The sequence below is a fragment of the Haematobia irritans genome, chromosome 5 (genome assembly GCF_050003625.1).
Source record: "Haematobia irritans isolate KBUSLIRL chromosome 5, ASM5000362v1, whole genome shotgun sequence".
Taxonomy (NCBI): Eukaryota; Metazoa; Arthropoda; class Insecta; order Diptera; family Muscidae; genus Haematobia; species Haematobia irritans.
In genome coordinates, this window is record NC_134401.1 from 176,057,248 (window position 1) to 176,074,065 (window position 16,818).

Genomic DNA, 16,818 nt, shown 5'->3' on the forward strand with positions numbered 1-16,818 from the left:
GTAGGAATTTGGAATTGTTCATTCACTGTAATATTCCATTTTCCATACAAGTTCAACATGATGACACTATGATTGCAATTTTAATCAACTGTAAGTGGAAACGGTAATGCCGCAGTCTTGCTTCCATAACACGACATGAATATCGAATATCGAACATCGATCATTGCGGATTGCGGATTGATCATCATACAGTCATAACTAAATGAAAATTTAAATTACCATTTACTATTATTACAATACATAAACTAGATAAGCAATAATAGCACTCTATAAAATAGGCAAGTGAAACTGAAGGCTATTCAAAGCTATAGCTATAGAGCAAGCAACTGTATTTAGGTCTAAGAACATGAACAATTTATCCATACCAATGTAGTAGCGCAAGGCATTTTTAGACGAAGGATACGATACGACATAGATTATTGCAAACAGCTTAAATAAGCATATATCAGGATCGTCTTATAGAGTGTAGTTGAAATGTGAAATTAAGAAAAACCATGTTGTAACAAATCATATACATACATATAAATCGAAATAGATTTCGAGAAACATTGTTATGTCCTTCGATCCTTTATATTATCTTCAAGGAAGGCACGTTAGCAGCAAACTATGAATTACACCCAACACTCTAAACGATAAATCAAATTTAGATATCCCCCAGATATACTCAAGGATAATTCAAATGAGTAAAACCACAAACTACACAAAAAAAAAAACACCCACAACCATACATACAGCCACAACAAAACTGTTCTACGTAAGTATCCATCCAAACAAGAGTTGATTAAATAAATTATACTAATAATAATCAAACAAACAAAAGAAAAAAAAACGCAACTGCAACAATAAAGTGTTATTTATATATTTATCGTATTCTCCAATGAACTGCGAATGGGTTTTGAATTCAGTATATTACCAAAATAAAACAAAACGAAAAAAAAAATACAAATCTTACAAAACGTCCAAATGTATTTTTCTTTATTATTTTAAACATAATAGTGTTATACACAAAATTTCTTAATATTTTTATATATTCATACATACATACATACATATACATGATTTGCTATTCCTTTTAAACGAACAAAAGCTTAACGAAAGGCAAGCCTGTCATTCGAAAGTAATTTGAGGCAAACAGTAAATCGTTACTCATAATACTCCAACCCTACACACAAATTCGCAAACAATATACACTGCACCACACTCACAGTCAAAAGTTGTCAGACATAGTACATTTGAATTATATGTACGCCCATACATATATTGTATTTTATTCAGGCATTGCGTTTCCTCCATTTTATAAAATGAACACAGATTATATATAAAGCAAATGTCCATTGAAAGTTTCTTAGAACACGACAAATGAAAATAAGATATTTATGTAATTGTCCAATGTTATTACACACACACCCACACCATCTACATAGAATAAATATATTCGGCAAAGTCGAATAATATTTACAAATGCATTTGTGTGCCCTCCACATGCGAATTTTTCGAATTTCTATATATAAATAAATAAATAACTGCATAGTACATAGTAACTATAATTAGAACACGTGAGTACAAGAAAGAATATTAACTTTTCCATTCTGGCTATCTTATGTTCTCATCCGAAATTAAAAAAAAAAAAAAAAAAAAACAAAACATTGCAATAAATTTTTTCAAAATAATAGTACGTATTCCAACCGTCACTCTCCCCCCAAAAAACGCCATACAAAGGCGACTTTCATAAGAAATATTTATGAAAAATCACATGTTCTCCGGAAGCAAAACACATTTAAGCACAAAGTTTTAATGTTAACTACCTACAGAATTCAAAGTTGAAATTTGTACAAAATTTTAATTAGAACATTTGAAATTCCCTAAACGAAAATGAATCTTATCAGCTAGCAAACAAATCTGCTAGCTAAAAACAGCTTCAATTCATCAATTGCGTGCTTCATTCCAGAAATCTAAGACACAGGCTAAACAATTGGGTGCGGTCGTACAAGTGCCATATAAGATTTATAAATTCCAAACCGATCGAAATTTGTCAGGGTGTTTGTAATAGCTTAGCTTACAATGATCATTTAAAGCCATTTACAATTATCTTAACTTGTTGTCATTAGCATCAATGGTTCTGCGGGGCTCCTTAAATTAACTTTGTTTTCATATCATGATAATAGGAGTTTTCTTACTACTACAGATTTTTATTAATATTTTTAAAACATAATTACGGGTCATGGAAAGTTGAGGAACATAGTCGAAGATTTACCAAGTCCTTGCTTATTTTGGCATCTTGCATTTAACATTAGAAATAAAAATAAGTAGACTTGCTTGCGGTAAGTTCACACTGTGCAAATATTTGACCAATATCAGTTTCAAACATTTTCGGATTTACTTAATACATTTTTCGGAAAACACCACTAACTTGATGTTGTCTATCCTATATTTGCAAATTGAGTGTTGGTTTAACTGTGGTGACAAATTCCGTTTAGATTTATTTCAAATGTTTAAAGTCATAATTGAGTTTTAAAAAATATTCAATAAAAAATTTAATTGATTCAACAATTTTTTTAATTGAAACAAAAATCAATCACAAAAATTAATAGTATCAATTAATTTTTTAGTGGACTTTCAATATTTTTTTTTTAATGATACCATCATTTCTATGATTTCAATTAAAAGTTAATTGGTTCAATTAATTTCGTGATTGAATACAAATAATATTTTTTTGTGTGCAATGCTACCGTACTTCGAGAATAGAATAAAAATGACAGCTGCCATCATTACTGTCGAATTACAATTTATTCATTGCATAGGATATGAAAATAGGAAACACAGGCGAGTACGGATTATATTGGCGGATACTATGTTCTAGAGTTTCTAATCAGAATCAAAAGGTTGCTTTTTAAACTTTGAAAGTGATTTAAGATTTTTTTCTCAAGGCAGAACAAATACGATCCCTTGTTTCAAAACAAAATTATTTTGCAATATGCACAGATCAGTATGAAAGGATCATTCTTGTTCCAATGAGAAACAGCAAGGTCTTACTCCAGAATAATAATTGACCCTTTCATTGAAGTATTTTCAAAAGATTTTCCACTATCTTGCAACTGGACCATTTGGATCGTTTGAAAGCCTGATCATAATGTATCAAGGACCTAAACTTGAACATATTGAGAAATCGATTGGCAGTAAGAGTTAATAAACGTCGCACGATGCTTTCTTATGAAGCAATGAGAAATTTTCATGTGGAACCTAAGAGTAATATTTCAAATATCTAACTAATTTACAAAAATCAAGGAAAATGTTATTCTCTCATTATATTGTAAAAATAATTAAATGCCAGCATAAACTTCATTTCAATGTCATAAAGTTAATTTACCACTACAAGACAAAAATAATTTTAACTAAGAACACTGAAAATGATGAAGCAACTAAAAAAATAATTATTTATTTTAAGAAAAGGTAAAAGAGACAAACCAGTAATGAATATTATTAAAACAAAGCAAAAAATTATAACGAACAAAAGATATTAAATAAAGGAATATTAATTATACAATCGATAACAAAAATGGTTTTATTTTGGAGAGCGTTTTGTGATGTGTATCGTTACCCCAAATATATTTTTGAATTACATTTCTTTTCTCAAACTCTTGCGTCGAATGAAGCGTGGCCGCATACGTGATAGTTACTCCTTGTCATTGAGTTGAACATAGAATCGGGCAGGACCTATTCATAAGAGAGAAGTACACCACTCTGGTATCACAATGGAGTGAATAGTATGTGTGAGCCTGAAATAAAGGGCTGAATGATATCAAATTAAAAAAAATCCCTCGGACTGACATCTGGCGAATTGGATTTCAAAAATTGGATTAACTTCCATCACCGGCTACCAGGAAGACGAAAACAATCACTTGGAATGGAAAATTACTTTCGGTGACCATTCTTTCTGCCATAAGGTAAGTACTATGTTCAGTTTTCAAGCCAAAAATCAGCTTGTTTTCACAGTAACTTTTTTGAATCACTTTAAAAATATAAAATGTTTCGCAATCAATACCTTGGATCTTCTTTTCAATCCATAATTTGACAAGACTTGATGAAAAAAATATAATCGTCTACATTTTTTTTGTACTGTGAATTTAGTGTTTTGGTAGAAAAACCGAACATAGTACTCACCTTAATGTGTACAACAATAGAGTAAAACTCAATCACTAGTTTTTGAATCTAAATAAATTAGTTTATTATTAATCATTTAGTTTTAAATTTGCACTTATTATCTATTTACGATAAGCTGAATATAAAAAATTATAGTACTATTTAAGTGTACAATTGACAAATAATCGAGATTCATGATTCATACACCCACTTATAATAGGAATAGGATTGGGCTAATATACTTGTATATACGCTATATTTTGCTATAAACAGCAGAACGTACCGGTGCACGAGTTAGTTTCTTGCATACATCTAAAAAAGCATATTAAAATATAAATCTTTGTATGTTTAGTACATATACTTAGGAATCTATATGTATATATATATAGATATATGCTTACAAAAATAGTATATATTTGCAGTTTTTATCGTATGGTAGTGTCCTTAGGATTATGTTTGTTTCGTTTTAATCATAGTTAAGCATATATGCATATAGGTTTGCATGTTTCTTTAAAAATATTCTAACTAATGACTATATATTGAGGAAGCCTTTCATTCCTTTTTTTAGTTCACAGTTTTCAATGGAATGGCAATTTTGTTTGTGTAGACATTTGATGAAATTGGATAAAAATCAACTATTACTCAAAATATGAAACTCCAAACAATTAAAACGTTCAAAAATCTCAAAAAAATTGTCAAAAACATGGATTTCATTTTTCAGTCATTGTGTGTTAAGCAAAATGTTCAATAAATGCCTTCAAAATTCAACCAAAAGGGTTAAATTTAATTCGTTAGGGACAATGTGTGCAACATATGTAGCGACACATATTTACATTTGTATTTACAAAGGATTCAGGATGGAATCATTTCTCAGTTATCAAACTGAATCCTATATTTGGAATAATACTCCATTTCTGGAATTAGTTTCGTCTAATAATTTTGATACTTTGCTCTCAAAATTGTTCGCAAGATAATACGGGATGTTTCGTTTGTCACGTCAGAACTTTAAATGAATGAAGCCAAGAAATATTTCTGAGGTGTCGGGTCTTGGACAAGTATAAATAATTTATGTAATAGATGTGATGCTTGTTGTAGTAGGAATCAGGGTGAGCTGTTTTCTCTATGTCTTAAACAAGCAGTCGAATAAAGACAATTTAGTTTTCACCTGAGCCACATAGCAAACCCAATTCTTAAATGTCTATTCCCCGTGGTATACGAATTTGCAAACACAAAAAAAAAAATGCAATCGCTATTTTTCGAACCACAATGATATATAATACGAATGGATAGGGAATCTAATTGAGAGAAATTCCATGGCAAAAGATGGGATGTTTCAGGCGTTATATTAATTCAAAAATTGTTTTTTTTTTCGAATTTGTAAACCAGAACATGGGGGTATGGCATTTTCGTTACTATTAATACGTTTCATCTCCATGGTCTATGGTCCAACGCTGGGTCTTACTAAGCGGGTCACAGGGAGCCACATGGACATAATCACCTTGATGAAGACCACGATGATCAAGGCAAAGTCCGCTTTGAATATGCCGTAAGCGGTTGCCCAAATATTGCCACTTTTCGTTGTAATCATCGCCTTCTAAACAACTTGTCATTACTATTTGGAATGGCGCCGAATCGCTGTGTTGAACTGTAGCACAGGATAATTCGTTACGCAAGACCTTGCTATTTGTTAAGGAAAAGAATTGCGTTTTTGAGATTTCTTTGCTGCAGGCATATACACCCAAATTGTAGGGATTTTCATTGTTCTGCTGCAAATCATCCAGACATAGATTGGCGTGCAACGAACGGACTCTGAAGAAAACAAATCCAATGTAATTGGCGAAAACATTTTCGAATGTCACAGTACTCACCTTCCGTATGCAATAACATTTTTCGTGGGAACGAACTTTTCGGGATATATATTTTCCAAATACCAGTCAAAACTTTTACAACGCAACTTTTTTCGTAGCATAACCCTGTGGGTAACATCTCCAATATCAGGATGGAATTTAAGATCTGGTCTATTCAAAAAGAATATGTTGATATAATCATCCATCCAGACCAAAGCCATACGAGCGGTGTTTATACCATGTGTATCACGGTTATTTGGGAATCTAAATGAGTTCGTAAATTGGTGAAATGTCTACTCTGGTAACAAGTATGAATAATTATCGCACTTACTTGTAAGGGTGGAAATCTCTGAAAATATGACCTACCCTCGAACAAGGTATTGTTTCGATCGTTCCACCGCATTGCCATATTCTAAATGACATTTCAAGATTTTCCCCGCCCCATCCATCCATCTAAAAGAAAAATGAAAATTCAAAGAAAGATGAGAATATTGGCTAACTATACGCTCGTGAAAGTAAAAAAAAAAAATCGGCTATATACAGTGGGTTGTGGCTCGAGTAAGTTACAAAGAAAAGACAATGTACCTGTGGTAAGTCTATTGATCTATAGTGATCACTTTCATTGTCTTCCTGTGTGTTTACCTACCTGCTCATCATAGCTCCCAACTTCCCAGAAATAGCTTCGATCCATAGCAAAAAGTCCTCCGGCCATAGTAGGACTCCACGTTGGACAAACGTCCAATACAGGATCTTTACATTCACGCTGTTGTCGTTTTCTTTCCTTTTCGGAAACTGATATCCAATCAAAATGGCCGCTCCATTGAAAGCCACCAACTTGAAATGATTTATACCCATTTGTGTTATATTTAAAGTCCTGAGCATCAATAACATCTATGATAGGCACAAGTACACTAGTCCTAGATTCTTTAATACGTTGTAACAACGGTTCACACCATCCAATGTTTGCTTCGCAGTGGGCATCTAAAAATATTAAAACATCACCTGAGGCTACTCTAGCCCCAGCCAATCGAGCGCGTATTAAACCCAAACTAAAAATAGAATAGAATACTTATTTTTATAATGCTGTCTAATAGTTGTTCATTAGATATTATAAAGTGAAATTAAAATATTGAAAATTACATATTCAGAAATCTTTTCCGTGTTGCTTTCTATGCCATATTCTTCTTCTTGTCTTGAATCTCTTATGTGGCATAAAATTGCACAATTTTAAATATTTTGTAACTTAGTGCAATAATACACTTTTTACATTCTATTATTATTTTCAGTTTTGGTTTCCACTTGTGAAACACAAACTTAGTACCGGCGTTTGGGTGAGACTTGTTTCTCCCAAATGTAAAATAAATGTTATTTCGTAGGTTTATTTAATCAAAAGCTATGGATATGTTTTATCGTAGTTTACTTTCAAAAGCATTGAATCGTAGAGGCCACAAGATTAACAATAAAATATTTGTAACTGTGGAACAACAGACGAAGAAGCAATGGATCAACAATTCTTTTGACTTGAATTCCGAAGAAACAGTGCAAGCAAATGGTTTTCATTCTGAAGTAAGTTATTTTTATAATTTTCTTTAAATATTGAGAAAGCAACCCTAAGGTAACATGCTGCTATTTCCCCCAAGCCGTGCTTTAAAAGTCACGTAAAACATCGAAAGTTCTGATTTTAGCATTTAAAAATATTCAACAGGAACATGACATTTGTCGAGAATTTGAAAATATGCAAATGGTTACAGTCTTTTTAGCATCTAAATGGCTATTAAAAGTAGACTGTAATGAGAAAACTCCACTTGATGGTCACAACCGTGTTCGGTGTTTAAATTTTCGCTTTTTATAGAGTAACACTATGCGACCTTGCGCGTCTGCTACCACTTATAAAATGCTCTTAAAACAGTGTCTAGTATAGTTAATCTTAACAGTTTATGGCCCATACAAACATCTCGAATTTTATATTTGAGGCGATGATATCGCAATGCTATTGAAAGAAGACTTGTTTTTTTTTTCAAACAAACCAATCTTGTCTCTATTTCGTCATTGAGCGTTAGACCACTAAGTCAAATACCAAAGTTGAGCAACGTAATTAATTCATGAGTGTCTAATCAAATTTAAATGAAGTTTTCGTTAAAAACACCAACAGCCTATCTTATTAAAAAAATGACCTATATCGCTGGTATACTCACCGATTTTTCAAACGAACAACAATAACCTTTCCCGCTGGCAAACGGGATTTGATGTAGTAGTCCAGTTTGTCATGTAATTCTACGTTGGTACTTCCATCGTCCACAAGGATTATTTGTTTAAGCAGGCGTTCATTGCACGTATTCAAAGCGCTATGAACGGTCCGCAGAAGAACGGAGTAGGGCTCGTTAAAGAATATGATAATAATGCTGGTGGTGGGAAGTGAACTAATGTCAAAATGTTGATTAAGGCATCCTGGATGTCGAGAATCGCCCAAAGAACGGTTATAGCTAATATGTTCACTTAACTCCTCATTAAGTGCAATTTTTTTGTAAATCTCTTCGCCACGTATCTTTGCTTCTCCTTCTAGATACGCGGCATTCCCATTGTCACCCAAACCCGGCTCTTGCTTCTTGAGATCTGCAATAATACTTAACTCATATGGAGAATTTGGTTTATGAGCTGGCGGAGGTGGTGGTATTTCGTTTTCACTGTCATCAAATTCCTTTTGATAATGTTGGTGATGGTTTTGCTTGTATGCTGCCGGTTTAAAGCTTTCAAATTCCGGAGAATTGCTATTTTCTTGGTCCTCGACGTTAAGGACCTTGATGTATAGAATAAAAACTAGGGCCACCACCACGAATGTGATAACTTTGCCATAAAACGAACGAAAACGGAAAACCATTTTGAAATCTTGTACATTAGTAACGTGGATATAACCACAGTTAATAGTAACTTGGACAACTTTCGTTTTTTTCTACCAAAACGCTTTAAGAACGAGGCTCTTCATTTATTAACACAATGATGGCACTTTGGGAAAACAAAGCACGTCGACACCTCCAACAGTATTTTGATTCACACCAGCGACGAACGCTCTCAAATCCAGTTTCTTGTATCTTCGCCGTTTAAACCAGTCCTAAAACTAAACCAGCCATATCTGTTGCTTCTTCTTCGGGTTGTGTGTAACAAAGCGGCCCAGCTGATTCGATTACACATTTTTCGAAAACGTCAACATATTGGATTGTTTGTGGCCACGAATAAAAGTAACATAGACGTGCCAACAAATCCAATTAGATTATGGATGTAACACACACCACAGAAGGGCAAGCATTTTTCAAATGCAACACAACTTCAAATTGAGAATAAAACCTATTCTCAACTTAAATTCAACTCACAATCAACAATTGTATTTAATGTGTTTGAAATTGATATTGATATTTTTTCTAAATTGTTCATGTTGATGCTTGAAAATAAGTTTAAAGCGATTTGAGATGCCTTAGAAAACAACAGATGAAAAACATCAAATGTTTAAAACAAAAATGCCCTGTTCCTGTATATCGAACGAAAACCCATTCGCAAGAAAGGCAGTCACTCGAATTCAAATGAATTGGGGTTTTTCTATTTTTGAAAGTTCTTTTCATTTGTATGAGAATACATTGATTATCAAAAATTTTTGGCCTGAGAATTCATTCAAATGCTAACAATGTTTTTATCTTTTTCTTGATACATATTGTATATGTTCGTTTATTACTCGACAACAAAATATAAAGTGACTTGCCTTTCGAAATAAAGGAACAAAAATCAAAAATCAAAAGCTTTCGTTCGATGTACAGGAAAAGGGCATAAATTTCTATAAAAAAGGCAACATTCGATTTTCGAATGTTGCCTTTTTGTTCTTTTTTATATAGATTTATTTTTTATAAAATGCCTATATAGATTAATACCAGGATTTTACTTCTTAAACTTCTAGAAGCCTAATTATTTTTTGAAAATTTTTGTTTTTATAAATACATATTCTGGAGATTGTTATCTACTCATATTTTGATGTGGTCTCTATATAGTCTTGTGTCGTTTTTTAATTTATTGGCCTGACATTAAAATGGAGAGTTCTTTACATCCCTAAAATGGTGAGATTTGTCGTCGAGTCGTATCAAAATTTAAAATTAGGGTTCTTTAGGACATATAAACACATATGGCAAAATAGAATACTTATATCGGTCTATTTTTGGAACACTACACCTTAAAATTATAATTGGAATACTGTTAAAATGAGATTTAGGTACACCACCTGGAGTCGACTCCGGAGTCGAGGTTAATAAGAAATGCTGGAGTCGACTCCGGAGTCGAGCAAAATTGACTCCACAGAGACAAAAGTCTCTCTGTTTCTGGCTACGCTTAGCAGATTTGTGATATCGCGTGTGCCGGTCCACTGTTGAATGTTATTGATCCACAGATGTTGTTTTTTCCCTCTACTTTCCTTCAATATTCACACGGATAATATTTTGTAGCAGCTTGTACTTCTGGTTTCTCATAATGACGCCCAAATATGATGTTTTTCGTCTCTTTATTGTATTCAGTAATTCTTTATCTTTGTGTAATCGTCTTAGAACTTCATTATTTGATATGAAATGAGTCTATGATATTTTAAGGATGCGTCGGTATCTCAACATCTCGAAGACTTCCAGTTTTTTTAATATCTAAAGGTCCACGTTTCCACTCCATATAATAGGATAGACTACACATATGTTTTCTTATAACGAATTTTTGTTTTTAAATTTACATCATGACTGGTAAAAATTTTGTTAAATCAATAAAAAAAAGTGTAAAACTATACCATTTTTTCACGATTACTTTTCTTTAATAATCAATTTTAAAGAGTATAAACTTTATAAACAGTTGCTTTGGGCTATTCCCCAGCAAATTATTATGGAAAAGCTGTCATACGCTGAAAAGTCAGTACACGCTCACAAAAAATCGCTTCTGTAACATATACTCCCAAACATATTTTGCTTCAAGCATATACATTTTTGGGTATTGCCCAAACATTTATATGTTTGATCTCTTCCAATATATAATATGTTTGAAAGCATATTGGTCTAAACAATATATGTTTGGGTAGTCTAAGTTCCAAACATTTTGTATTTTTGCATCCAAATTCAATAATGTTGTCTTCCAAAAATATTATATGCTTAAAAAAAATTCTCCCAAACAATATTGTGCTCAAAATTTTATTTATTTATTTATATATTTACAATCATAATGAATTATGAAAATAAACAGGTAATATAGGTGCTAACAACATAGGTTTTCGACCTGAATGCTCAAAATTTTGTTTCTGCCCAATTGTATATTCCCCCACATCTTTCTCACTTCCACGAGATTTTTTAGTTCTTAGCACCTTTTTCTGTAATACAAACATTGTAGAAGAAATTATTCAATTTTATGATTTTTTTTATTTTAATTTTATCTTTTGCCGGACGGGGATTCGAACAGCGGACCACACAGTTTGTAAGGATCAAAGAAGTAGCTGATCAATTGCCCAAGGAAAAATAAAATGTTAATTTTGTAATAACAAGCAACAACCACCAACTTAATTCAATATCGCTCCCTGTTAAATAGCGCTCCAAGCTACTAAACACATATATGTTTATAGGCTATTTCTAAATTAATATATGTTTGCATCCAAGCATATTATATTTACAAACATTTTATGTCCCAAACGTAATATGTTCCAACATATTAACATATATGTCCCAAACATGTTATGTTAGTTTATGAACATTATATGCTTGCACTCAAAAATATTGTGTTTAAAAATTTGTGTTCCAAACATATAATGTTTATAGCCAAACATATGAAAAACAGTCTTTTTCATCCGTGTAGTTTTTTTTTTTTTTAATTTCTGTTGATCCAAATAAAATTATAAATGCACTCCGATCTGATACGGGAATTTCTGTTGCTAATATTGGACCTCTAAAAAAACTTTAAACATTAAAAAACAATTGGTAGTATTTGGCATTTTAGTTAAAATGTTGTTTTAAATAACCGGCCCTTGGAGTATACACTAAACCTCATTGAAAATGTGGCTACACGGATGAAAAAGACTGTTTTTCATATGTTTGGCTATAAACATTATATGTTTGGAACAGAAATTTTTAAACACAATATTTTTGAGTGCAAGCATATAATGTTCATAAACTAGCATAACATGTTTGGGACATATATGTTAATATGTTAGAACATATTATGTTTGGGGCATAAAATGTTTGTAAATATAATATGCTTGGATGCAAACATATATTAATTTAGAAATAGCCTATAAACATATATGTGTTTAGTAGCTTGGAGCGCTATTTAACAGGGAGCGATATTGAATTAAGTTGGTGGTTGTTGCTTGCTATTACAAAATTAACATTTTATTTTTCCTTGGGCAATTGATCAGCTACTTCTTTGATCCTTACAAACTGTGTGGTCCGCTGTTCGAATTCCCGTCCGGCAAAAGGTAAAATTAAAATAAAAAAAAATCATACAATTGAATAATTTCTTCTACAATGTTTGTATTACAGAAAAAGGTGCTAAGAACTAAAAAATCTCGTGGAAGTGAGAAAGATGTGGGGGAATATACAATTGGGCAGAAACAAAACTTTGAGCATTCAGGTCGAAAACCTATGTTGTTAGCACCTATATTACCTGTTTATTTTCATAATTCATTATGATTGTAAATATATAAATAAATAAATAAAATTTTGAGCACAATATTGTTTGGGAAAATTTTTTTTAAGCATATAATATTTTTGGGTGCAAAATGCTTCCAAACATATTATATGTTCACATATTAACATATTGTTTTTTGGAAGACAACATTATTGAATTTGGATGCAAAAATACAAAATGTTTGGAACTTAGACTACCCAAACATACATTGTTTAGACCAATATGCTTTCAAACATATTATATATTGGAAGAGATCAAACATATAAATGTTTGGGCAATACCCAAAAATGTATATGCTTGAAGCAAAATATGTTTGGGAGTATATGTTACAGAAGCGATTTTTTGTGAGCGTGTAGCAGATATATTTGTCCTAGACCCCTACATCTCGCAGGCCAAAGAAAATAAGGATCATTAAGCTTCCTACACGCAAAGAAAAAAAAACGTTTGGAAAACGTGTACCGAAAACGTTTTTCTTTTGTTAGAGTTTTTTGAATTGCTTCGAAAATTTTAAACTTTTATCACCAAAAAAATTCGTTTGTTACAAAATTTTTATTTTTTCAATAAAAAAAGTTATTTTTGAAACAACAACACAGTCCATTTCGTTTATATCAAACACTGTTCTTTTCCGACTTTAGGTCTTTAATAAGACACAGTTTACAGTTCAAAATTTAATATACTACAATGTAATGTTGAACAGTTTTTCGGAATCTTCCGAACATATCTGGAATATATGTAAAATAAAAAAACAAAAAAAAAACTTTGGTCGAAGCGGGGATTGAACCCACGACCCTTGGCATGCAAGTCGGACGTAGCAACCACTGCTCCACGGTGCCAAACTAAATGTTTGTTTCTGTTAAATAAACTTTGTTTATTCGGTTCGTGGGCGCCGCAAGCTATGCTATATAAATATAACTTATATGGATATTTATCTATTGATGACCATAACAGGTACATAGCTCAGTGGTTAGTGTGTTGGCTTACAAAGTGCATGGTCCGCGGTTCGATTCTCCGTCCAGGCGAAAGGTAAAAAAATGTTAAAAATTTATAAAATCGTATAATTTCTTCTACATTGTTGGTATTACAGAAAAAGGTGCTAAGAACTAAAAAACTTCGTGGAAGTGAGAAAGATGTGAGGGAAAATTCAATTAGCCAGAAAAAAATTTTTTTGAGTTAGTCTTTATGAAATTGTTTTTACATCCTGGAAAAGAATAAACGTTTATCACAAAAAGTATATACTTTTCTTCCAAATGTACTTCCTTTCAACGAAAAGCAAATGAGAAACGAACTTTGTTTGTCTAAAATTTCGTTTGGGAGGAAAGAATTATTTTTTTGCGTGTACGTTATTGCAGTTTTATTATAAATGGCTCAGAAATAAATAGGTTGCATAAAAACATCCGATATTGTCTTCGGTTGCCGAGACAACAAACAATTGTAGTTGTTATATAGATAAGGGGAATATTTCAGCATTCCCAGTTTCAGTTCATCGCATCGTTACCATGCCATTCCAATTATTGGAAGAGCCATTTAGATATTTTGTGGAACACCATTTCAGCATTTGCATATTTTTTAATAAATTGAAAAAAAAATCCTTAACAGATACAATGTCTTAGTATGACTCTAGTATAAGCACAGGCTCATCCTGCTCTTCTAGCCGGCCAATATTTCAGTTAGCCATTGGGTGCTTTGGGATACATTTCCTTAATCGGTTCCAACACGCAAAAAAAAATATTTCTTTACTCAGAAACGAAATTTTAAACGCACAAAGTTTTCATTTGTTGTTTTTTTTAAGTCTATGTCAAAATCACTCGAAGAAAATTTTTACTGTGGTAGATGAACTTCTCTTCTATTGAAAAATGAATTATTGACATATGACAATCAATAATACATTTTTTGTTGTTGTTGATATTTTAGAAAATTTTCAAATATTTTAATTTTACTTGTTTTTTCTAGCCTACACTCATAGGAAAAAGTCTAAAAATAGCAGTAGGTGTTTGCTTTTATATTTTTGTACTTTAGACTCTAGCGAACAACAAATTGCACAATTTTTAGGTTTTAAAATAATACCCCAAGCGTGTTTAAGAATCAAAATAGTTTTTTGTCTTTTCCTACACTCCGATATGCTAAAAGCTCCTAAATGTGACCAGCAACAATTTTGTTTGTTGTTAAAACTTAATTTGATAAATATGCAGATTTGTTGACTAATACACGATATATTCTGAATATATTGTTTTTATTATTGTATTCCAATGACCCCTAATTTAACCTTTTTGATTTTTTCAACCAGACAAAATATGTTTTTAATGTAATCAAACTTAACAAATAGCTATTTCAGCAAACAGTGACGGCTTTCCCTTTTTAGCAGACTATTTGCTGTTTTATCAAACTTTTCTGCTGTGTCAATTAACAATTTTCTTTGGGTGTATGAAGAATTTTTGTGGAACGCCTGTTTGGATTTCTTACATCAATAGCAATCGCTATCGCTACCCGCAAAATTTATTGTACTTATAACTCCAGAAGAAATATGTCGCCTATTAATGTACTAAATGAATTCATTTATTATTTGGTAAATAAAGACAAAAATGGCAATGAAAGAAATTATGTACGATTCACAGGAGCAAAACATTTCTATATTGAAGGGAAAATGCATTTTGGTTCATCCATCCATATGTTCTACATGCCTGAAACTATTTAAACAATTTGAGACAATTTGTCAGTAAATAACATGATTATCTCAAATGTACAGTGGGTTGATATAAAATCAAACATACAACTATTGCATACATTAGATTACATATTTCGGAGTATACGAATTTAAAGTTTATTCAATACTTTGGTGGGCACAATGCAACCCATTCTCCATCGGAGTTACAAATAATGATTAATACTGAACTTTGTGGGCCTTAGATGTAAACCTTAAGAAATTCAAGATAACGTTTTTTAGAAAAGGCGCCACGGAAACTTTCTCCAAACATAATAAACTAAAATAAAGTTAAATTGGCTTTAGTGAAATAGTTAACAAGTACAATATATATTTCTTATGACATTCATATGAATGAAACATTTCGGTAAAGTACGAAATTTGTCATTGTTTTACAACCAAAGAAACTTTTCATTGAAAGAATATGAAAATGAGTACGGAAAATGTAATTTTTTTGTTACACAATAAATAAAAGTTTAGCCAAAAACGTGTTTAAATGATAAGAATTTGTATATAGTTGTAAGTGAAAAAATTTAAAACAAAAACCCACAAAATTTGTCCACATGATGACAAACTATGATACGTCCAACAGATGTATGTTTAGCTTATCCGTGACTTTCAGTAGGTTAAGCTTTCTACACGCAAAGAAAAAAAACGTTTGGAAAACGTGTACCGAAAACGTTTTTCTTTTGTTAGAGTTTTTTGAATTGCTTCGAAAATTTTAAACTTTTATCACCAAAAAAATTCGTTTGTTACAAAGTTTTTATTTTTTCAATAAAAAAAGTTATTTTTGAAACAACAACAGAGTCCATTTCGTTTATATCAAACACTCTTCTTTTCTGACTTTTGGTCTTTAATAAAACACATTTTACAGTTCAAAATTTAATATAGTACAATGTAATGTTGAACATTTTTTCGGAATCTTCCGAACATATGTAGAATGTATGTAAAAAAAAAAAAAAAAAACTTTGGTCGAAGCAGGGATCGAACCCACGACCCTTGGCATGAGAGTCAGACGTAGCAACCACTGCTCCACGGTGCCAAACTAAATGTTTGTTTCTGTTAAATAAACTTTGTTTATTCGGTTCGTGGGCGCCGCAAGCTATGCTATATAAATATAACTTATATGGATATTTAGCTATTGATGACCATAACAGGTACATAGCTCAGTGGTTAGTGTGTTGGCTTACAAAGTGCATGGTCCGCGGTTCGATTCTCCGTCCAGGCGAAAGGTAAAAAAATTTTAAAAATTTATAAAATCGTATAATTTCTTCTACATTGTTTGTATTACAGAAAAAGGTGCTAAGAACTAAAAATCTTCGTGGAAGTGAGAAAGATGTGAGGGAAAATGCAATTAGCCAGAAAAATTTTTTTTTTGAGTTAGTCTTTATGAAATTGTTTTTACATCCTGGAAAAGAATAAACGTTTATCACAAAAAGTATATAC

General features: G+C 31.7%; 1 protein-coding gene across 1 annotated transcript; it reads right to left on the bottom strand.

Moving 5' to 3' along the window:
• Positions 1 to 4,197: 4,197 nt before the first annotated feature.
• Positions 4,198 to 9,138, bottom strand: Pgant1 (Polypeptide N-Acetylgalactosaminyltransferase 1). The gene is made up of 5 exons (XM_075313026.1): positions 8,183 to 9,138; positions 6,634 to 7,036; positions 6,319 to 6,440; positions 6,009 to 6,251; positions 4,198 to 5,949 (listed from the first exon to the last, which is right to left on the bottom strand). Exons 1-5 carry the CDS (start codon positions 8,863 to 8,865, stop codon positions 5,556 to 5,558), a joined length of 1,845 nt encoding a protein of 614 aa, XP_075169141.1. The 5' UTR covers positions 8,866 to 9,138; the 3' UTR covers positions 4,198 to 5,555.
• Positions 9,139 to 16,818: the final 7,680 nt, after the last annotated feature.